The sequence below is a fragment of the Podarcis bocagei genome (assembly GCF_964188305.1).
Source record: "Podarcis bocagei genome assembly, chromosome: 14".
Lineage (NCBI taxonomy): Eukaryota > Metazoa > Chordata > Lepidosauria > Squamata > Lacertidae > Podarcis > Podarcis bocagei.
In genome coordinates this window covers 36,812,780-36,835,848 of record NC_138139.1, presented here as the reverse complement: position 1 = coordinate 36,835,848, position 23,069 = coordinate 36,812,780, and the positions used below count along the sequence as shown (strand labels likewise).

Below are 23,069 nucleotides of genomic sequence, written 5' to 3'. Positions count from 1 at the left end.
GTGTCAGTGGGTTTACTCTTGAGTAGGACTTAGTTGGCGACAGCCCACTGTGCTGGTGTTGTTATTGTTAAACCACTTCTTGGGAAGAAAAGAGAAATCCCTTCCAAAGAAGAGAAATAAATACTGTTCGTCTTCATAAGGGCTAGAAGCTTGTTCCCCCACTCTGGGATTCTCAAATCATTCTACACCAGGTGTGAGATTCCATGCTTGCACAGTGTATATGTAACTTGAATACAACCCATGGAAGAGATGCCCAGACTCTGCAGCCAAGGCAGTGCACTGGCTGAGATATTCTGGGTTGGAAATAGGCGAGAGAGCGGATGGTGAACTAAAATGGAATAAAACCGACACCTGCCTGTGAACAATGTACCCGAGCCTTAAAGTTCCTGTATGTGTGCAGAGGGAATCCTACGATGTCAGAAGTGTGCCCAGGACCGATGAAGAGAATACCAGGATAAAGCTCATTAACAAGACCACCCCAGCAAATCCAGCTGACCTACCTAAGATGGTCCAGGCCAGAATGCTGGAGGGTTCCAAGCAGGTGGCATCCTCAAAGAAGACCTCAGCATCTTCGTAGTTCTCCAGCATCACAGCCATGATGCCACAGAGCAGTATGCTGGGCAGACAAAACCAAAGACTGAAGCAGCTGCCCACTTGCAAAAAGCAAGCAAGCAAGAACCCACTGCACTGTGTAGCCTATGAGCGTTCCTACTACAGTAAGGATGGAAGGTAACTAAGTGTTACTCAGACTAGACCCATTGAAATTATGAGCCTAACTTAGCCATGCTCATTAATTTCAATGAGTCTACTCTGAGTAAAACTTAGTTGCCTACCACCCAATGTCTCTTTCTGGATGCTCACTTGGAAGCAAGTGCCACACTGTGATCAATGGGGCTTTCTCCCAGTTCAGTGTGCATAAAGCATGCCACATTGTGTTGGAGCCAGGTTAAGTTCCTTACACATTGTTCCCACTGACATCATTGCACAGTGCCAGATTAAAGCCTCTGGAGGCCTTTAGGCAGTCAAAAAAATTGGGAGGCCCCTCGCACATTATCTCCTAATATGTGTATTTTATTTTGCCAGCCAAGCATTTTAATAAACCAATTTTATTACACCATATTATTTTGATCCATTGTTGCGGGGGCCCTAAAAGGCGTGAGGCCCAGAGGCCCATGCCTATGCTGCCTATTTGGTAATCTGGCACCGTCATTGCACTTTAAATCATGACTAACTTACCCCACTGATTTCCATGGGACCCAAGTTCAACCCAATATCTGAAAGACCCCCTACTTCCCTACAAGCCTCCCTGGGTGTTAATATCACCCAGGGGGCCCTTCGTGGTAATTCCACTGGCTTCAGAAGGTTTTTTTGTAGGTCTTTGTAGGTCAATGTAGGTGTTATGTGGTCTCGGCAGCCGCTCCCAGTCACCAGTCTAGCTGCCGCATTCTGGATTAGTTGTAGTTTCTGGGTCACCTTCAAAGGTGCTGATGCTTGCTACAGATTGTGAGCAGGATAGCAGCAGCATGAGCACTAGTGACATATATATGCACAGAAGCCCATGTGCCCAGCCATTCTATTTTTTAATTTCCCTTTAGAAAAAAGGTGGGGGATCAGGACATGTTACAGCTCAGCCTCCAAGTGTTGCGCCTACGGTATACTGTACTATTTTTAGCTGGAGGGGAGAAATGCCCTCAATATTCATCAGCTACACAAAGCCTTTCTTGCCCCATGAGAATTGTCTGAACAAGGCCGCACATCTCCCCTCCCTGCCTGCTTCCTGATACCAAGTACTACCTGGGTAGGTGATTGGGGTCCAGGCTAACAGCCTCGCGGAAGCACTCCTGGGCTTTGAGATTGTTTTCAGTCAGCAGACAGAAGGTGCCATAATCCAACCAACTCTGGATATCCTGGCGGTCACGAGACAATCTCTGGGGATGGAAACACCATTGCGTAAGTTGACTCCCTGATGTTCCAGGGTTTTGAATGGATAAAAACTGCCCATTAGAAATGGGGCTCCATCCTTCTGATGAGTCACCTGAACATGCTCCAAATTTTGAAGGCTGACCGACATCCTATTAGTCTTATTTGATTTTAATTCGGCCTCAGGGTTTGTGAGCCATTATGCACCTGGACAAAACCCCTGCAGAGGTTCTCTGGTCCATCTAACTATATGTGTACTGGAGCTGCCTTATACTGAATCAGACCAAAGATGATCCATCTAGCCCAGCATAGTCGCTGCCCAGCAGCCCTCTTTGCCACAACCTGAAAAGGGGCTAATGGCATACAGCTCCAGGCAGCAGAGCAGAGAGCCCCACTGCTGAGCTAAAGAGCCACAAATCACAAGACTGTGATATTTAGCTTGGCAGTACATGCAAAGAGGACTGAGGCAGGGGAATATTTCTTCCAGTTCCCACAGCAGCAGGGATACCAGAGGCCTGGGGGGAACTCTTCAGCATCATTCGCCCCCACACATTTCTTAGCCACCCAACTGATGAGGGATGAGCAGCGTTTCTTGAATTGTTTTGGATTTCTTGTAAGTTGCTTGGAGACCATTTGACTGAATAGAAATCTTTCAAAAATAAATGGTGCTAAAGAAGCAAAAATTAGTGCCAATTATACAAACAAGCCAAGTCACACACTATTAGAGAAGTAGGGACTGTCATGCACCCACTCAACAGTAAAGGCCATTACTAGTCAATCTTATCTGGGAAATAGTCTTTCTGACGCTCAAGATCTCAGTCAATGAGGCCAAGTTCAAAAAAAGAGCAGTTTAGGTGGCATGAACTGTGAGCAGGGGTGGATGCATGATTGAATGCTTCCCATCAGAGGAGGTGGGGACCCAGAAACAGAGAAATCTAGCATGTCAGGGAGAAAGCTGGCATAGAACACTTCGCCCTTATATGTTTGCCTTCCATGTATGGGCAGGTTTAAATGGAGAAGCATTTACTCATGTAATCCTTTGCCTGCAGTCCAAAGCCATACAGTCTGGGAGTTGTTTTACCACCTCAGTTATTGGCCTTACAACCTTATTGAACAATATGCACCCCTTATGTTTCCCCAAGAAAATGAGCTGTATTGGTTCAAATCCCACCTCTCTCACATCTTGCCTCTAGCTGCAAAAGACATGGATACCCCCCCCCCAAAAAAAATCCCAACCACCCTCCCACAGCCCCTTAGGATTTTTAACACATCCTAAAATGCAAATGATGAAAACATCCTTTCTAAATGTCTCCAATTCTGCCTTAACACCAGAGACTCTTTGTTCCTGCAGCTGTTCTGCTTGGAGAGGAGCAGCAGTTCTGTCACCTCCTGGTAGTAGGTTGCTGCCAAGTTATAGTCTCCGTTGTTCTGGGCTTCGCGGGCAAAAAGACGGAGCTGCTCGGAGGTGGTAAAGCTGGGAGGAGGAGGGCTGGGGGTCTGCTGGGACAGCACCTGCCCAAAGGTAAGAGAATAATGCAACTATTACAGATCAAATGGCAGAGGCTTACACTTGAATGGGATTTCAGTAATAATGGGGTGGTTGGAAGATTGCCCCTTGGTGCGTAAATAATATGTGATGGGGTGACAGAGCCACCTGGGCTAAATCTGCCTACGTCCAAGAAGATTCCTGGACAGCCACTGCCAGTCAGTGCAGACAATACTGAGGTAGACAGGCCCAATGGTCTGACTCACTGTAAAGTGAGTTACCTCCTTATGTACGTCAAACATCTGGATGGTGATGGGTGTGGCTGGATTTGTTTGACTTGGCTGGCAACTCCCTTATGTTTCTCCAATGACGCTTGAAAATATTGTACCCCAACCTTCAGTGCCTTCCAAACATTTTGGACTTCAGCCTTACCTTGGTTCTCAAACAGAATTTGTTCTGGAAGTCTGTTCGACTTCCAAAAACGTTCGAAAACCAAGGTGTGGCTTCCGATTGGCTGCAGGAGCTTCCTACACTCAGTCGGAAGCTGTGGAAGCTGTGTTGGACGTTTGTGTTCCAAAGAACGTTCACACTAGAACACTCACTTCTGGGTTTGCAGCGTTTGGGAACCAAAATGTACGAATACCAAGGCGTTCAACAACCAATGTACGACTGTACTACTGTGCTGGCTGGGGCAGAAGGGAGTGGTGGGGCAACCCCAGCATAGTATAGAAGCCATAGACTAGTAGTTGACAGTCCAAAATCCTGATTAAAACATAAACAGCTTCCAACACTGATTCTTACTCCAACCTCTGACAAGTCCTCAAACAGTCCCAAGAATAAAACAATGGTTTGTAGATGTGACACTTTCTAAGGTGTGCCTTTCTCTTCCAAGCTGGCCTTACCTGATTCAGAGCAACATGCATCTGATCCACCAGGTACACGTACAGCTCACTCAGAAAAGCTTGGAGCTGGTCCAAGTTGTCGAATGCAGTTGTTTTCAAGTACTTTTCTCGCACAATTTTCACCACGGCATGCTGCAGGGAACACAAACCCTCCAGTTGACCCCAAAGGACTCAAACACATTTTTGGGAGTAGGGAGACAGAAATCCAGAAAATACAGGTTTTAATCCCCCTATTGGACTAAATGAGATTTAAAGAAAACGTGGCTTTTAAAATGCAGGGGGATTCAGTAAGATATTGTTTTATCATAGAAAGCGATGAAGAAATTCACTGATGTAACAACCATGTACGAAAGAAATGAATTGAAATGGAGCTTATACCTTGATTTGCTCCTTAAATGCAAAGTATTTCCCAGAGCTGTTGAGCTCATAGTTCAGCTGGCATTTCTGGCTCTCCAGGGTGTGGCTGTCAATGGCATACCCTTCAACCAACTGCCTGCCAAACAGCTCGTGATACTCATCCAGAATGGCCTCAGCAATGCTGGTGACCTGAGTGTGGTAATCTTCTACTGCCTAAAAAGACAGAGAAATAAAGGCAGAAGCTCAGTGGGAGAACATTTGTCTTGCATGCAAAAGGTCCCAGGTTGAATCCCTGGCATCACCAGATAGGGCTGGGAGAGACCCCAGTCTGAAACCCTGGAGAGACACTGCCAGTCAGTGTAGTAGATAATACTGAGCTAGAAATACCACTTGTCTGGCTCAACATAAGGCGGTTTGCCTATGTTCCTAAGAAAAGACTTAGACAATGAGTGACTCATCTGAACTCTTGCTTGGAAAGAACCGTTCTGACAGAATATACCAGTTTATCACCAGTGAAGTCTCTGAACGACTTCCCTCGCCAAAAAGTGCAAGGTGCAGTGCAAATCTGTGCTCAGATACCCAGATAAGGAAAACTGCTGTGATGTATGTTCTGCAGCATCAAAGCACTGAAAGCGAATTGAGACCAGAAAAACCCATCGTGGGTGTTAGAGTAGGGGCACAGGCAGCACGGCTGGGTGATGGCTGAAAGCAAGAGATAGTGTTTATTGTCATCCCATGCCAGAGGTAGCACAGCATGGCAGACAGTGTCAGACTAGGAGGACCAAGGGGATCTCAGTTCAAATCCTCACTCAGCCATGAACTTCACTGCATGACCTTGGGCCTGTGTCTCAGTTTAACCTACCTCACAAGACTGCTGCAAAGATAAAACAGGAACCCTGTACATGGCTTTTATTCTTAATTTATTTGGCAAATGTGTGTAAGGTGAGTAGGATCCCTTCAGAATCACAGACCGCCACTCAGAAGACAGGTTAGCTTTCAGCCCAACGACTCACCACATAAGGAAGTGGCATGTAGATTCTGATAGAGTACCACTTAACCAAATTCTCAGGGCTGTATATGTGTCGTGATTCTACAGGGAAGCAAAATATCTGCTTAATGCAATAATGAGGATTTCCAGCAATTCTGTATTTCCCCCCTCCCCCCTTTTAAAGGCATGTTTATAGCTCTCATGGTAACAAATAAATGCTTGGAAGTATGTGTAAGAAGACAATGCCTGTTGAGCTTTCAGAAGCCATAGGGTGGCTGAACAAAATTTCAAGTGGTCGGGGGGTGGTGCAGCTTTTGTGTGCTGCTTAAGTCCCCATAACAAGGCAAACCAGAATAAATTGTGTCAAGTGGGCAAAATAAATTACACACCAAGAGATAATATGCACGTTTGTGCAAACTATTCGGTTTGCAGAATTAAGCTTTTCCTAGCACAGAATTTTCAATTCGCCACTCCCCCAGGCAGAGTACAGAAAGCTGGGTGAGTACACTTATTCTACTCTATACCTTCTTAGCTCCTGCTGTCCTTCGAGGGAGTTGAGGGCGTGGAGGAATCATCTCCTTTACCCTGTATGTGCAAGACAAAATTCAGTGGGTTCCAAGTCTGCAGTTCTGTACACAAATGTTGACCCTAGACCCAGATCCCAACATTTAAGTCTATGAGCCAGGAGTTATGCAAGTCAGATCCCAGACTGAAAACTGTGCATTAGGGTAATTTTGCTTTTAAATGCAAACAGAATCTACCACCATAACACGCACGTAGTTTTTAGAGGAGGAAAATCCGTAGGCATGCCACCCGTTGGCATTCCCTCCATAACACGCACAGACATTTCCCCTTACTTTTTAGGAGGAAAAAAGTGAGTGTTATGGTGCAAAAAATACGGTAATTTCTCCCCCAGCCCTAATGATAGTGTGAATAGGACCTTTGTAAAAGCATGCAATTTGCTGGAGCTGTCCAAGGTCCTACAACTCTAGCACGACCTTTCTTGCTACCAACCAACTGACTGTGCCACCTTCAGATGTTTTCCACTCTGGCTCACGGTCAGAACAGGACACCATGGAAGATTAAAAATCTGTAATAACTGGCCTGGCTTTGCCCATGGAGCAAATGGAAGGAATAACCCGTCTCAGGAGAACCTCCTCCACTGAAGGAGAATTTACAGAGCACTTTAGGATACATGATAAATTTTATAGAAAGTGTTCCTTGACATCCCTCCCCCCCCAGATCACTGCCCATGCGCACCGGTTGGCGAGCTCCTCTGGCAAACGCTTGGGCACCAAAGGTTTGTCCAACGCAAACTCTATCACAATATACGTCCCGCTTTCTATATATTGCTGAAACGACAAAGTTGACACTTTCTCAGTCTTAAGATCTTAAGAGCATTTTCATAGATGAAGATTAAACAGTTTGCATCTCTCTCACACCATATACCGGCCAGTGCAAAAGAGGAAGTGGAGGAGGGGAATTCCTAATAGCAACAAGCATTCTGGCCACCATAGGCTTTACATTAACTGTTTCTCTGCCTTCATGTTGCATTCAACAGATGAATCTGTCAGTGATTCTAATTCCGATCAACACCTGCTGTGCCCTTCCTGCTAGCTTTAGGTGAGTTATCTACCTTTTAAGAATAAAGTTTCAAGCATTGCATGAAAACTGCTTATTTGTCACAAGGAAAAATGGTATAACAGCTCCAGGGATGGCAGGCAAGAGGGAGTGGGAATGTGACACTGCAGGCACTTGCTAACCAGCACAGTGTACAGGCAGCTTCTACTGTAAAATGGCCAAATCAGTTTTCTATGGAGTTCACCCGCTGAGAGTAAACTGTACATGATAGGGTAAGTGTGCTTCTCTAGTGGTTCAATCACACATGTCCATTTTGGAATACATCCAAAGTTTTGCCTGTGAAAATGCTTTGATCCACAAGATCCCTTCATTCTCATCTCACCCACAGAAAGTCCAAAAAAGTACAGTAGCCAGGAGCTGGTCATCAATATCCTTCCCATTAGTGTCAATGGATTATTATTATTAGTGTGCTGCCCACGTTTCACACGACTGTTTTTTGCTATTCTATTTACTCATGTTTTTAACAGTATTGTAAGACATTTGGGAGACCTAAATATAAATAAAATAATCTAAATAATGATAATAACTAAAAACCGACTGAATAGGGAAAATTAAAAAAGGAACATCCACCTTGAAACACACCTTGAACTCTAATTGTCACAAGTGGATGGGGCTTAGGAAGTGTTGGTCTCTGCCAGAGATTCTCCCTTTGCACCACCTCATTGATTGCTCTGATTAATTGGAATCGTCTTGGGTTCCAATTTAAAAGCAGCAATAATGTTTGCCACTAAAAGCATATATCCCTACTAACAGACACTGCAGCACAATCCTTAATATTACCAAACAGTATAATGTAATTTTAATGGAATTGCTCTCAGAATAACATATATCCCATTATATTTAATTGCATCTTTCTAATAATTCTTTTTAGGGGCAATCAAATCTGCTAAATCTGCCTCATCTATGCTGCATCTTCAACATTTTGCTCAATTTATATGCCCCCATATGAATGGTTTTATTTAATATTCACACACAGGGAAGCAATTAGGACTAGAAGTCAATATAGATGTTCCACTTTTCATCTGATAACTTTCATCTATATATCATTTCATTATTTTATATATAAAAAAGGAAATTACTATTTTATAATAAAGAAAGCTATGACAGTGCACCATTTCAGACTGTTGGATCCTCATTCTTTCACCTGTTTCAAATGAGGAAGAAATGAGAAAACCTATTGGTTGACAGATTGGTAGACTGATAAATAAAACTAAAGAATAATGTTTAAAAAAGCAGGGGGGAGACTTTAAGAAACAAGGGAGGTAGAAAGAAATATGGGAGGACAGCCCATATTTTCAGAAAATCCTTTCTGGTAGATGAAGGAACACATATTTCCATATCAGGATCTTGCTTGTTCCTTTTATTAAGAAATATTAGCTCCCTTGTTGCCTGCATTATTGTATAAACTCCACCAACAAAGGCTTTTGAGTGGCACATCATTAGCTTTCTAACAATCAATCAAGTTCTGCAAATTCAGGCCTTGTATGATGGGAGCGAGCACAATACAACCAGCCAGTGTTCGAAACTCCCATTGTTCTAGGCGCATTTTGTGATATCGAATTTCATTAGCGCGAGCAGTTTCTGAGCTCCGGGTGCGGTACTGTGCCTAAGATTTCAAACTAAAGCTGCAGAGTGGAAGGAAAGGAGGACCATTTTCTGCCTTCCCACTTCCAGCTACTCTCTGAAGACTGGAGAAGAGACCCTCTTAAGAATATTAGGGGGGTGGGCAGGGGAAGGACTAGGCCATGTGAAAAATGAACATAATATTTTCACTGCAGTTCATTCATTTTCAGTTTTGTATTGTTATAAAAAATGCGCACCTAGACACTCTGTTGTTGCACCCATAACCTAGGATTAAGGTCCTTTTAGCTCCTAGCTTTCTTATCTCGGTTTCTAACACTGCAACCAGCATATAGCCCAAGATGGCATTAAAAGAAAACTACAGTGGTACCTCGGGTTACAAACACCTTGGGTTACAAACACTTTGGGTTACAGACACTGCTAACCCGGAAGTATTACCTCGGGTTAAGAACTTTACCTCAGGATGAGAACAGAAATCATGCAACAGCAGCGCAGTGGGAGGCCCCATTGTCTATAGTGGTACCTCAGGTTAAAAATGGTTTCAGGTTAAAAACGGACCCCTGGAACAAATTAAGTACGTAACCAGAGGTACCACTATAATATACTATCTTACTAACCAAATATACATAAATATACTCCACTCCTAAGTCTTCAATCCCATTTCATGTGGTTTGGTTGACATGTTAACACCAAACCATGGTGATAGTGTTGCATGAATGAGGCCTGTACTTGTGCATTCCCCTGCCTCACTCCCCTCACATGCTTCACTTTAATGAGTTACTTCATAGAGATCATGATTTCTAAGTTACATCTCAACCAGCAAACCATGATTTGCCCAAACCTAGTACAAAGATCAATTTGTGGTTTATAATCTTAATTTGAATGGCCTGCCCAAACCATTGTTCAGGTGTCATGGCAAGTTACGGCTTCTATGAAAAACAAAGTAACTAATTAAAACAGAGCACACAGGAGAAAAGGCGAAGAAGTGTGAGCACAGGGTTTGTTCATGCAATGCCAAACTACAGCATGATATCACATGTCAGCAAACCCACTACATGTCACAGACACACCCGTAGTAAAGAGGCACTCCCTTATTAATCCACGGGTTTCACATGACACAGACCTGAGTCCCAGCTTTTAAAACACAGAGTCCACAATTTCCCGGTCATCCACTTAAGGAATATATTTACCTGTCCTTCAATGTTCTGGCATATAGATATTGCCGCTTCAATTGTGGTATCAGATGTGTCCCTTCTCATCATATTAGATGCCTTGTAAAAAATAACAATGATCAGATTTAGCACAGCTGCTACGTGGGAAGCTTCCGTCCAATCAGCTTCTGCCTTTCTGTTCCCCGAGGCCAGAACTATGGTAGCCATGTGACCTAGAGCCTATCTGCAGCCCCACTTTCCATACTAAGGACCTCAAAGCATTTCCTTGAGGCATTGTAAGAAAACTAAATAGTGGATAGAGCCAGCCAGCTGTCTCAACTTCAGCGTTGCAGCTGCTGCCCACTGGCTGAGCAGCCCACCACAAGGCACTCTGCTATGGGCCACCACAGCCCAAAGAAAACACCGCAGCTGTTACAGGCCTGGTGCTGCTTTGACTTGACCCTCAGGAACAGACATGGGGTGTTCTCCCCATTCATTATCCATGATTCCACAGTCATTTTGGGATGTGGCATTTACAGTGGTTATATAGGAGGCTTCCAGGTGGGAACTTTGGTTCTTCGGATGTTGCTGAACAACAGCTGCCATCATACCTAGCCACTGAACATCCTTGCTGAAGCGGATGCAAAGTTCCACTTCATCTGGAGGGCCAAAGATTCCCAGCTCTTGTTATGCAAAGCACAATCCCCTCATTGCTGTTTGCCCTCCTTGCCAAGTAATTCTTTGTTTTCAAATGCATCAGGAATTTCACCAGGACTTTCTCTCCACATTCACCTTTCTCATTATGACCTCTTTAGCGGGCCTATCTTCCTTTGTGGTCTTCCCAAGGATACCTTTGGTATGTGGGGTGAGCAGCCCTAATTTATTCAGGGCTGTCTGGTGGCCGATGTCACGGAAAAGACTGAAGAGACACTTCGTCTGAAACAAGAGAGAAGGAAAGGGGTCTACTGTCTGCATTTTGTTCAAGCTCCTCCCGCCCCCCCAATCTACCTGATCAGCTAATGCACACAACACTGGCAAGATACCTCTCCTCTTCTCTCCACCCTGAGAGAGTTTGGCTACTGTTTGAAAATGTTCCCTTTTAAAAATAATGGGAAGGCTTAACATGTGGACATAGACAAGGAGCTTTCAAAAAACGAAAGGAAGACTGACAGTACTGAAGACTGACTTAGTGTCTTGGCAGAAGCTGGTCTCACACCATGGGTGAAGAACTCACTGCAATTCCTCTTTCAATATGACAGGCTTATAAACAGCCACTTCACCTGTTTGCCTATGGCATGTAGTAACTGCTCCCAGGCAACCAGCTGGCTCTTGTCTTCCCCTTTTAGACCAGATATTCTAACATAGGAAGAATACTGTAAAACTTATGAATGTTAAACGGACGTTGGATGGAAAATAAGCGGTGTTGGTAAAAGGATTAATAAGAATATGTAAATATGGATTGATAATGATGGAAAATGTATTTTTACTATAGGTTAAGATGTTGAGTAAGGTTAAGGATTTGCTGAATTAAATATCTGAACTGGAATACAAAAAGGGAGGTGTGAGGAGGTCAAGAAACTAGTGATTGAAAGATAAGATAAGAAAATACTAATCTTTTTTACTCTTTTGCCTTTTTCTGTTATTATGTTAACTCTTTTTTATTGTGTACTATGTATGTGTTTTGTTTTGTATCTTTTCTATTCTTGTTATCTTTACTGGCTTTTGTATTTTATGTTTAAATTCTGAAGTTATTGTTTTTCTATGAAACTTTAATAAATAGCATTTTAAAAACAAACAAACAGATATTCTAACATAGGTTGGATGTTTGCAACTCTGTAATCTTAGTGCCTTAAATATTTGAAATATTACATCTGTCTTCAGCGTGGTATTCCTAGCTCCATCAAGATATATCCTGGGATAGGCTCAAGCCTTTCCTCTTTTCTCCTGTTCAGGCATGCAAGACTCACCTCACTTGCTGAGACCCATGGCAAGAGCATCAAGTGAAAGGCAGGCCACTTAGTGCAGGTTATTACCTTTTCAAACACCTCATTGTCAAGGTAAGGGTAGACCCGGAATGCACCCCGGATCCGCTTCACCCCAGGATAGAGCAAAGGCACTGCGTTGATGTAAGCCACACCATGAAAGGAAATCTGCTCTTCTTCTCCACCACCTCCTCCTCCCTGGAAATTGAAAAACAGAGATTTATAGATCACCTCAATCTATAGTCCTGAAAGCTTACAGCAAGCAGGCAAAGCAAAGAGGGAACAGAATCACAGCAACAAAACAGAAGAACATTTCAGCAAATTCCCAGAACTTTTCCCATTATTTGCTGACTCAGCTCTGAGCACTGAAAGTCATCCTGAAATATGCAAGCTTCACAGGGCTTGTGAAAGGTGCTCAGGTTTGGACTTCGGAGAGTCTGCAAGGAAGGGAGTTCATAACAGGAGGCAAGTGATCAAAATGATCTTGGAGATAATCATGGGGCAGATGGGTATAAGTGCTCTCAAATGTATGCTGGGTGAAAGCCCAAGCAAGTGGGACAAGGCCTTGCTTTCAAGAAAAGGTTTTAGTCAGCACTATGGCATGAAGTCCTGGCAAAGAAAGGAACTTCCAGCTGAGCCTCCCTGAGACAAGGAACAAAAAGGCAATCAGCCTCTTGCATGGGTAATAAAGAAAAACCAACTGATCAATAATCAGAGCTCATTTTTGTCTCAAGAACACATTCAGGCAAGTAACAACAAAAGAGATAGGGCAATGACTCGTAGCATCCATGAGGGCTCTACCAGTATGATTAAACACTTTTAATTATACGAATGCTCTTCTTTTGCTTTGAAACCTTTTTATGTTTCTCTGGGTAATGCAAAATATAAAATAATAATAATGTGTATACGTGATTCAGGTCTCTAATACGCACACATTCTGCCTCCATTAATGCCAACCAAAGTCCACACTTGGTTCATGACTGACTCTCCTCTGGAAGAACTTCTTCATTAAGCTGCAGATTTTCCCCAGGCATAATACCTCTAGCAAATGAATCAAGGCAACATTTAAGCATCCACTTGTTCTCACCTTTCATGATTAAGCATAACAGATGCTTTACCTTGTCTCCTTTTCCACCTTTTGTTTTGGTGGAAGTGACCACAGGCACTCTGGTCATCTCCACAGGCCAGTACCGACAATCTGCAATCCGCTTTCGAAAACTGTGGCATAGAGAAAGACAGGCAGAAAACAATAATTATTCTAGACCAGTGTGATGTAATGGTTAGAGTGCTGGACCAGGATTTGGGAGACTGGGGTTCAAATTCCCACTTGCCCCTGAAGTCACCATCTGTCAGCCTAATCTACCTCACAAGGCTATTGGGAGGAAAATATGGAATATAATGAAGATGAAACACCAATTAGTCTTTTGTATCAATGAACAAAATGGCCACCAATGGTATGAATACACCTGAAAATGTGGCTATACGATACATCTTTGCTCAGAAAATGTGTGTCAGCCAGCAGTCACAGCCAAGTAATGGAGTCCTGACTGACACTTCTGGTTTGGCTCTAAATTTTGTTGCCACTCTCACTGCTAATGCCAGGTGTAGAGAGTTTGCATCACAGAGAAGCAGACACAGAGCAATAGCTGCTTTCTGTTCAGTACCAGAAATTTAAGCAACATGTCACTTGCTCACTATTATGGTTATTCCTATTTGCTTTGCAGAATGCATGGGTTGTTTGCACCCCTGCAGTCACTGGCAGTCAGTATGGTTGCCTATTTAGGACTAGGAATGGGGAAAACCCAGGTTTATATTCCCATAGCCCTCCCCAGAAGTTCAGTGGGTGACCTTGGGCTGGTCACTTTCTCTCTCTGCCTAACCTACCCCACAAGGTTGTTATGAAGATAAAATGGGGTGAGGGGGCCATGCTTAATACCTTGAATTCCTTGAAGCAAAGGCAATATATAAATGTTATGATACTATTACTAATAATCTGATGTGCCACAAACACCACTGCAAACCAAGCCATAGATGCACACAGGTATGTAGGAAGCTGCCTATTACTGAGTAAAACCATTGGTCCTTCCAGTTCTGTTTTGTCTATGCTGACTGGCAGCAGGTTTCAGGCAGGAAGTCCCTCCCAGTCCTACTTGGAGATGCTCGGGTATTGAACCAGGGACCTTCTGCATGCAAAGAAGATGCTCTGCCACTGAGCTCTGGCTCTTCCCTTAACACTTACTTAGCACTGATATAGAGCTTTATCTCAGTAACTGTCACAATAACTTTTGTACAGGTCAAGGCCAGTCAGATCTTGGCCACCCAATAGTGTCTGAAGTTGTCTCCCACAAGATTGCCAGTTCTTTGCTATTAGCCACTATATTGCAGTAGGCCTCATCTAGTTCCTTTGGGCCACTCTATGTAAGTTATGAGCCCATGGAGAAAGGCCTATGTTTTCTCACCAGATCACAGCAAGAGGATCTAAGTAGCAGCGCCTTTCCAAGTCCCACATAATCCGTTTTTTAACAGTTTCTGCCTGGATCCTGAGATCTCTATCCTAAAAAGAAAGGAAGAAAAGAACCATTTAGAAGCTCTAGAAATCATCATGTAAAGAAAACGATAAATTCTGCAGCAGGAAACCCTCATTTCCGTCACTATATAAATTAGTGCTTATTTTCAATGGTGGCATTAGAAACAAATTTGGGGGGATGGGACAGAATGGGCAAAGTACATTCTAGTGTGGAGAATAGTTGATGAGTGGAAGCAAACATATCTTGGAAGATGCTTCCCTCCAGACACCATCCTTCTGACGCTTCCTACGCTTTTTTTGCACATTAGACTTAGAAGTGTAAGTCATCGCATTCATTTCCAGCTATTATACTCTCTGTTGGCTCTCCAGTACAAAAATACAAGGTTTCAGGAAAAACTAGGCACTGGCCTGACTTATCCCAGCAATTATCACATTTTTATGATTCTAAATAGCTACTCTGGTTATATTCTGTCCCAGCTCTTTCTTTCAAAGTCACCTCCAGTGTGTTCAGCTCTCCATCCTCCTCCTCGTAAGCACCACCAACGATAAAGGAGTCTGGGATATTCTGCCCCCCTGGTGCTAAGATGTTGGTGACCGGCCACTTTTTGGGCCGGGGTAGTGGTTCTTTCTCACCACCAAACTTCAGTACTCCATTCTTGAACAGGAAGGGGCATTCTTTCTGGAATGATCATAAAGGATAAAGGATTCACGTAATCAGAAAAGTAACACACACACATATGCAGTATAGTATAGAGTGGCGTGGATACAAATGGGGTACAGATACACCCTAATAAACACCCCAGTATAGTTACAAAAGAGAGGACTAAGAATGATTTATATAGATCTTTTAATTTGCAAAGTGCCTTTTAAGTTTCCACTGTGGCATCCCCCAAATGGCTCGCATGAGACAGGCCACTATTTTCCAAATTTTACAAGGGAGGTGGAAAAACAGTGGCTCAGCGTGTTTCTAACACAAAACGCCAATTTGGCATCACAATAGCAAACCTCAGGCTCACATTCTTCCTCCTCCCTGACCCTTCATCCCTCACAGGCTCTAATTTCCCCTCTGAGTTCCTGCTTCACAGTATACCACAGCCTACCATCACATCCATACTGACAAACTATGATTTGCACTTGCCCTCCAAATCCAAACAGGGGACCACCATTAAACCTGAGGCTTGTTCAGGGAATGAGCCAGTGACTTGCTGAAGGCCACACAACAATTCCAGGGGCAGAGGCAGGGGATGGTTTGCCACCTCCACATCTATCATGTGGTGTATGGATCTGAATTCACAGGGCTGGCCCTACCATTAGGCAGGGTGAGGCAGCCATCTTAGGGAACAAACGCTGAGGGGTAGGGAGTGTACAGTACTATGTGTTAAGTGTACTGCACTCTGCATTAAGTGTACCATGCATATGGATGTAAGGAGACAGTGATTTCCATCCTATTCTCTGCTCCTGTCCTGTTCTGCTACAGTTCAGCTTCCACCCAAATCTACATTGTTCATCTTGCCATCCACTATGCCCAAAACTATCATAATTAATTATAGACTCAATTATGTAACTAATTAGAAATCTAGTATCTTACAACTGGAGCGAGAAGCCTCTGGTTTTTACCTCAGTTAATTGATTTACTTCATTTATATGCCACCTTTTCACAGTAAGCTGTGCCCAAAGCAGTTTACAACGGACATCCATTTATTATCAAATACACAACATTGCAGGATGGAGATTGCGGAAAGAAAGGTTTATAAAACATTATATAAATACAAAGGAAGCAAAAAAAATAAATGATTTAGTAGACAGAGAATAAATTCAATTATTACAAAATAATTAATATAGACTCATGCACAAAGCAAAAAAAGGAAGTTAACAGGCAATAAAATTCTAATGATTGTGCGGGTCTTATTCTAAGAAGCCTCAGAAGCCAGGCTTAAATACAGTTCAGAGGGGATTGGTCTTCTCACCAGACTAGAAGACTGACAGCTGGCTCTCCCTTTCCTCCTCAGAGGAGACTAACAGCAGCAAAAGGGAACTGCGGGGTGGGGGAGTGATGTTGAATCCTCTTCTCCAGCCTCCTGGAAGCTCCAGCTGCTGCTGGAGGTCTTATTGGCTATTACAAACTAGTCACCCCAATCACAGCACCCTGTGACTACAGCAAGAGAAGCATGAGCAAGAGCACAGTAAAGACAAGAGTTCAGGATCTCAGCAGGACTCACCTCGCCAACAGCAGGCACTTGCAAGCCAATCATATAGTTCTGTGGGGGCCCAGTGGGCAGGAACGTTTCAGGGACTGAATAAGCACCTTCCACGGTCACTCTAAGGAGATTGCCCTCGGACAGCTGCCATGCGGACAGCAGACTCTCCTGCACAGATACTGTTACGTTGATGACGCACTACAAAAACAAGATCAGGTTTGGGATATGCCAGCACTATAAACTTGTATATTGCTTTTATGCAGGTTCAAATTGCCATGGTGTTCCTCAAGGGATCCCAGGGATTTTCAGAGTTCATCAGGAAGATGGAATGATGGCTGTATCAGTTTTACGTCAGTGGTGTCAATAAAATCCTTAGAAAACAGCTGAGCAGAAAACAGTCACGTTGCTTCATTTTTAGATTAGTGTGATCCAGCTGGGCCAGGTCTCTCTGCTAAATCCAGTCATTAGGATATTTCCCTCCTACCCACTTCCACTCCACCTAGCCAGCAACTGAGAAAAATGGATGTGGAGAGAGATTGTTGGGTCTATTCCCCGACTCAGGAGAAGGAAGCTTGAGAGGTGGCTGGTGCCAAAGACAGTCATTGTGGGGGTTCCTGTAGCCCACCCATGATGAGGGTTCATGGATGAACCAGCCCATGCTTCCAAGGCAGGAGCTGCAGACAATCCAGTTGCCCAAGAGAATTCTGGGCAATAATTCAGATAAGAAACAACACATTAGTTTGCTTTTCCCCTCCTGTCTCTAAGTTCCTTTTCCTTCTGCGTTGTGTCTTTTAGACTATGAGCTTGGGGGCAGGGACTATCTTATCAATAGGGATGAGTGAAATCTCTCAGTTCTCATTTTCCCAGTCTTAAGTTCAGTTCTCCACATCAGCTTGGAATTTAAAACAAATACAGGTCCTCATCAATATTTTAGTGGAAAATTTTTGTAATACATTTTTCTATGCAGTTTCCCCAAATATACACATTTTTCCAAAACTGTTTCCCATAATATAATGCATTCTTGTATGTTATTTTTAGCAATATATGCATTTGTATGGACACTTTACTGTAGTATATCATTATTGTACACATTACTTAGTTGGGCCATGCACTGCAGAATTCAGAAAAGTGTGAATCTGAAGGATGGCTGTGTTTCAGTTTGCATATTGTTTCAGCAAGTGCAAATTAGGTAGATCCTCCTTTAAGTGTGAACTGAACCAAATTTCTCCCCATCCTTACTTGTCACTGACACTTTTGTAAGACAATCTGGAAGTAATTTTAAAAACATTTTTGCTTTAAAGATGGATAAAAATGCTTTGAATGATGAGCACTGCACACACACTAATAAGCAAATAAACCATGAGGAGGTGTTTATTTCAGGCACAAAAACGAAATAGGGGGTTAGTGGTGGGTGGATTTCCACATCTCACTAAACAACCCTTGGAGAGCAGCAGTTGGAACAGAGTATATTTTCCAGTCAACTGTCTTACATTTAAAAAGAAAACCTTATGTTTATTAGATATTTAGTTTAAGCTGGAAAAATATAGCCAGGCAAAAAGGCAGGATACAAACAATTTAAATAAAATAATGTGTGTTAGGATTGAAGTGCTAACCACCAATAGTTTGAAGCCAGGGATATTGAAGTTATGTTGCTGCATACAGTTCCTTTGAAGAAATGCCTCTATTATTATTTTTTTAAGTACCTTGGCATCTGGCCGGAGGGTCTCCAGGGGAGAGCCTAGCACAGGGTATAGTGGAAGTGTTGCACTAAATTCACAGAGTCCTGCAGAGAAAGAATTTTTGGAGGGGAATCACAAAAGATGGTGTGGCCAAGCAGTGTTAAAAGGAAGTTTTTTGGGAAAGCACCAGGAAACGCAGCTGCTCTTGCCACGCTGCTCTGTAGGTTGGCAAGAATCTGGGATGGAGCAGGCAAATGACCAAAGTTAACAAACTAAGATGGGTTCATAGGTAATAACATGCCAACGCTAGAACAAGCCATGGTTTGTAAGCTGCCAACAAACCATGGCTTGTGATCATGGGTTGTTGGGAACAAACCAAACATAGTTAAGCTCTGGAGCAGTCAGTGTGGTAGGGCAAAGATGTGGAGCTGCCCTCCTGCCAACAGCCGCTTACCTGTATGGGGTATGCCAGCGTGGGGGCAAGGGGAGGGTTGTGCATGTGCACCAGTAACAGCACCAGATTGGCTCCACCAGCCTGCCCACACAGCCGGATCTCAACCACCACCCCACCCCACACTGTCCAGACCCACCAACCCACATACTACACCAGCTGCTCTTGGTCAAGCTACAGGACTGTGTTTGCACAATCAAACAAGCCAAGTTTAAACTAAGCAAGCCATGGCTTAGTGTTAAGTGCAAACTAGACCACTGTATAACTTCCATAGTGTGAATTCCAAGGAAAGGGATAAAGCAAACCAAGGATGAATTCTATCACCAACCTTCCAGTAAAGGTAGAAGGTCCATCACAGCTTGACCAAGGGTCATGGTCTTCTCTTCCTTCTGCTTCTTCTCCTTTGGTAAGACTTCTGTCACAGTGACTGGGAATACCAAACATAAGATTTGATAACATTCCTTAAACATCTGTGATGCAGAAGCACCCAGAAGTATGGAAGTGGGATGCTTGCTCTTTTAAAAATGGCTGCTATCCCTACCATCATCTTACTGAAGAACTTCTCAAGAATCATTAGGCTTCTCAGAAATCCTAGGGACGCGCAGAAAACTACTGCCCCTGATCATTTGAATGACCCTAGTTTAACTCTCTCTGGCATGCCTTTCCAGGGTCCAGGGGTTCCCTAAGCCAGGCACAAAAATAAAAACCCATCCTGTAATTTGGCCATTGAAAAATCACATATGTAAGTAGCTCAGCCCTGCATCTCCCACTGTCCAAACAGGGATCCTGTCCATAATTTCAAAAGCATCACATTTTTGAGAAAACATTCAAACCAATATCAAGAAAATGAGCAGGCATGTGTTACATTACAATACCCTGACCATGTTGAAGGGATAGATTACTGAAGGAGGTGCTGTCTGTTTTTACAATATGTGTTTAATTTCAACAATAGTTAACTGAACAAGCCAGCTTCGTAATTCGTGGCCCATGTTTTCAAGCATTGCTAAGCCAGGCCATGACTCGGTGCAAACATGTGGGATCCTGGAGAGAAGATCCCAGCCACTCTGCTCTTCCCTAAATGTTTTGGTGCTTCACTGCAGTAAGTCACAGTTTGACTTACCAAATTTTCTGTACCTGGGCTCACCGTTTAGCTCTCTCTCTATAAACCACGAGCTATAACCAAGGTTGGTTTAATAAAACTTTAAAAATACAGAAATAGTGTGACATGGGAGCTACAAAACAAAGTTCAAAATTCATCTCACTCACAAACTCACTAGATAGTATTTGGCAAGCCCTACTTCTCTCATTGCTATCAGTGCTACTTTTCTAGAAAAAGAGGTATCGGAACTCACCATGAGTGCCTCCTTCGTACTCTTATAATGGCAATGGCACCCACCTGAGAGGTGGCAGAACTGAGTTCCAGCATGTTCTGGCTGCAAAAGAGCTCTGGTTGCTATAAAGATTCTAATAACATTAAAAGAGCTTGCTGATCAGGCCAGTGGCCCATCTAGTCCAGCACTCTGTTCTCACAGTGGCCAACCAGATTATTAAGATTAAGGAACAAAAGTGCTTTGAGGGTAGTTATTGCAGGCCTGTTCTAGTGGATGAAATATGCACAGGATACAATGTTTCCTTTGAAATAATCAAAGAACAAAACCAATCTCTTCTTTCCCAATTTCTAAAGGACTAAGTGACTGTCAATTCAGAAGCATTTGTTTAAAATGGGGAAACAAGGAAGGGAGGAACACTCTTACTCACATAGCAAAGGTTTGTGTGCAATGTCATCCAGGCTGTGTGGCCCTTCAGGCTGGCAGTCAAAGGTGGTAGTGAAATTATATTTTGCACTTCCTTCTGCTGAACTTTCCACTTTTGCGGAGTCACCAAGGACGATGCCATTGTATTCGGTACGCACAAAGGTAACTGGCCCATCTCCTTTGACACCTTTCTATCAAACAGGGAGGTGGTGTCACTCAGTCTTTTTTGTATGGGACAGATTCAAGTATCACACCACCTGAACAAGATCACACACTCCTTCTTCTCCACATGCCTGTATGCCTCTCTCCATCCATTTAAGCAAGCAAGAGGAATTATTTCACTTTAAGGACATATTCCAGCTAGGCAAAAACACTCAAGGAGGGTTGGAGAAGTCCAGGGAAGGAGGCTATGGACCCCCCCCCCAAAGTGTCCGGGGGACCACCACCCCTGTTCTAGACCAAACCTAACTTGAAAGGTGGACCAAATTTGAGATTCAAAAACATCAGAGAGAAATATAAGCATGTGTCTTTCTTTGCCACCCTAATCTGAGTGGTCTTGTCTTTAGCTTTAAACTTTTGAGCATGACTCGTTTTATTTTTCATTTATGTGCAGCACCTAATAATACTGATAGAGTGCGGAAGAGAGCACCTACACTTTGGAACTCTCTGCCAATTGACATCATCACTCTTTTTGGCAGTTGCTAAAAGCATGTTTGTTTAGGCAAGCCATGTAGAATGCTGATATGTGCTTTAATCTGATTTGGACCTTATCAGTGATTTTAATTTTTTTGAAAAAATGTTTTAAATTGTTGTTTTTAAATCTTTTTTATTACTGATAATTTTATTATTTCATTTTTTATTTAAACTGTCTTGATGTTTTCTTTTGTTTTACAATCAAATGGTATATAAATATTGTGAAATAAATGTGGTGGTACTATACAAAATAAAATACCGAACTCAAAATAAATAAAAATTGTCTCAAAAGGAAAATTTACCAAGTCGTGCCCATCCAGTACTGTGATGTTCACTAGTTTGGCACATCTTTCCGGCACCTCGGGATGCAAAAAGGAAGGTGAGACAGCCATTAGAAGGAAGAATCTGCTGGTGAATAGAGGTGTCTATACAGCTAAAGAAAAGAAAGAGGAACATGAACTATCATTTATATATATCTTGCCTTTCCTCCAAGAGGATCAAGCTGATATACTTAGGTTTCTACCCAATTTTACCATTCCAACAACAACAATCTTGCAAGATAGGCTAGGAAATGCAGAGTAGTATAGAACAAAGTGTTATGTGATGGCTAGAGTGTCAGAATAGGACCAGGAAGATCCCAGTACAAATCCCCACTCAGCCTTGAAGCTCACAGAGTGACCTTGGGCTACTCAACTTTTTTTGAATGTCACCTAACTTGCAGTGTTGTTCTGAAGCTAAAGAGGAGGGATGTACCATTGGAGAAAAGGCAGGGATAGAAAACTAATAAAATATACAGCACAAAAATGCAGTAATATAGCACAATATAACCCTGCAGCTGATTGCTGCAATAAGTCTCCAACATTCTCAAATCACTTCCTTTTTGAAAGTCAACAATGCGATCCAACGGCCATCTCAGTAAGTTACTTCCAAGTAACAGTATTGCAGCCCTAATTTGTACTTATTATAGTGTTGTATCCCCCCCGCCCCCCCGTACTTATGAGATTTTCTGTCTTAGGTGCCAAAATAACTTGGTTGGCTTTGAGTACTAAGCACTTGGACTTGAGTGATAAATACATCATTTGCTGCTCTGCCTCAGGCAGCAATATGTCAATTACTGCTGCAGGGCTTGTGTGTGCAAAAAGGGATGTTAAATAACATAAATAAACATTAAACCGATTTCTTTTTTTAAAAAAAACATACAAACACCCCCTTTTAAGAGAAGGTGGTCGAGGGGGTTGTGATGCAAACCACTGCAAGTATTTTTGGATGAAACAGCTTATCTTGACCCTGTATCCAACTAACGTCTACTCAGAGCAGACCCTCTGAAATCTATGGGCCTGAGCCAGCCATTAAGTAGATTAAGGTCTACTCTAAGCAGGACTCACGCTGGATGGATACAACCCTGGGAAGCTGAAGTTCACTTTTCACTGGAAAATTTTCGACTCTTGGGAATCAAAGCAAAGGAACACACCTTCACGCCCTGCACTGGATGGAAATGGGTGCGAGCGCTGAACCGGGGGCAGCGGGGAATGAGAGGCGCTCACCTGTCCACCCGCCCGCCGGTAACAGAAGAGCGCAGAGACCCAGCGACGGTTGCTGGAGCATCTTCCGTTGCCATAGCGACGCGGGGGCGCCTTGAGCTCTTCTCCCTTCCTTCGCCCGGAGGGAAGCCTCGCGAGACCTTCCGGCTGCCATGTTTGTTGCGGGCAAGCGAAGGTTCTCACTGCGTTTCGCGGTTTCGCAGCCGCCTCCTGCCTAA

General features: G+C 43.2%; 1 protein-coding gene across 1 annotated transcript in view; it reads right to left on the bottom strand.

Annotated features, from left to right (window-relative positions):
* The window catches only part of CFAP70 (cilia and flagella associated protein 70), a 31,375-nt gene extending 8,416 nt beyond the window's left edge, over nucleotides 1-22,959 (bottom strand). Inside the window, exons 1-19 of the mRNA XM_081170444.1 lie at nucleotides 22,855-22,959; nucleotides 21,613-21,743; nucleotides 20,622-20,804; nucleotides 19,192-19,290; nucleotides 18,437-18,516; nucleotides 16,755-16,931; nucleotides 15,032-15,214; nucleotides 14,468-14,562; nucleotides 13,127-13,226; nucleotides 12,060-12,206; nucleotides 10,819-10,962; nucleotides 10,066-10,146; nucleotides 6,914-7,005; nucleotides 6,178-6,238; nucleotides 4,687-4,878; nucleotides 4,309-4,440; nucleotides 3,307-3,432; nucleotides 1,795-1,928; nucleotides 501-616 (exon numbers count right to left, since the gene is read on the bottom strand). Of these exons, the coding sequence (XP_081026570.1) occupies nucleotides 501-616; nucleotides 1,795-1,928; nucleotides 3,307-3,432; nucleotides 4,309-4,440; nucleotides 4,687-4,878; nucleotides 6,178-6,238; nucleotides 6,914-7,005; nucleotides 10,066-10,146; nucleotides 10,819-10,962; nucleotides 12,060-12,206; nucleotides 13,127-13,226; nucleotides 14,468-14,562; nucleotides 15,032-15,214; nucleotides 16,755-16,931; nucleotides 18,437-18,516; nucleotides 19,192-19,290; nucleotides 20,622-20,804; nucleotides 21,613-21,743; nucleotides 22,855-22,928 (2,347 nt within the window). The 5' untranslated portion in view covers nucleotides 22,929-22,959. The remainder of the gene's footprint in view (nucleotides 1-500; nucleotides 617-1,794; nucleotides 1,929-3,306; nucleotides 3,433-4,308; nucleotides 4,441-4,686; nucleotides 4,879-6,177; nucleotides 6,239-6,913; nucleotides 7,006-10,065; nucleotides 10,147-10,818; nucleotides 10,963-12,059; nucleotides 12,207-13,126; nucleotides 13,227-14,467; nucleotides 14,563-15,031; nucleotides 15,215-16,754; nucleotides 16,932-18,436; nucleotides 18,517-19,191; nucleotides 19,291-20,621; nucleotides 20,805-21,612; nucleotides 21,744-22,854) is intronic.
* Nucleotides 22,960-23,069: the final 110 nt, after the last annotated feature.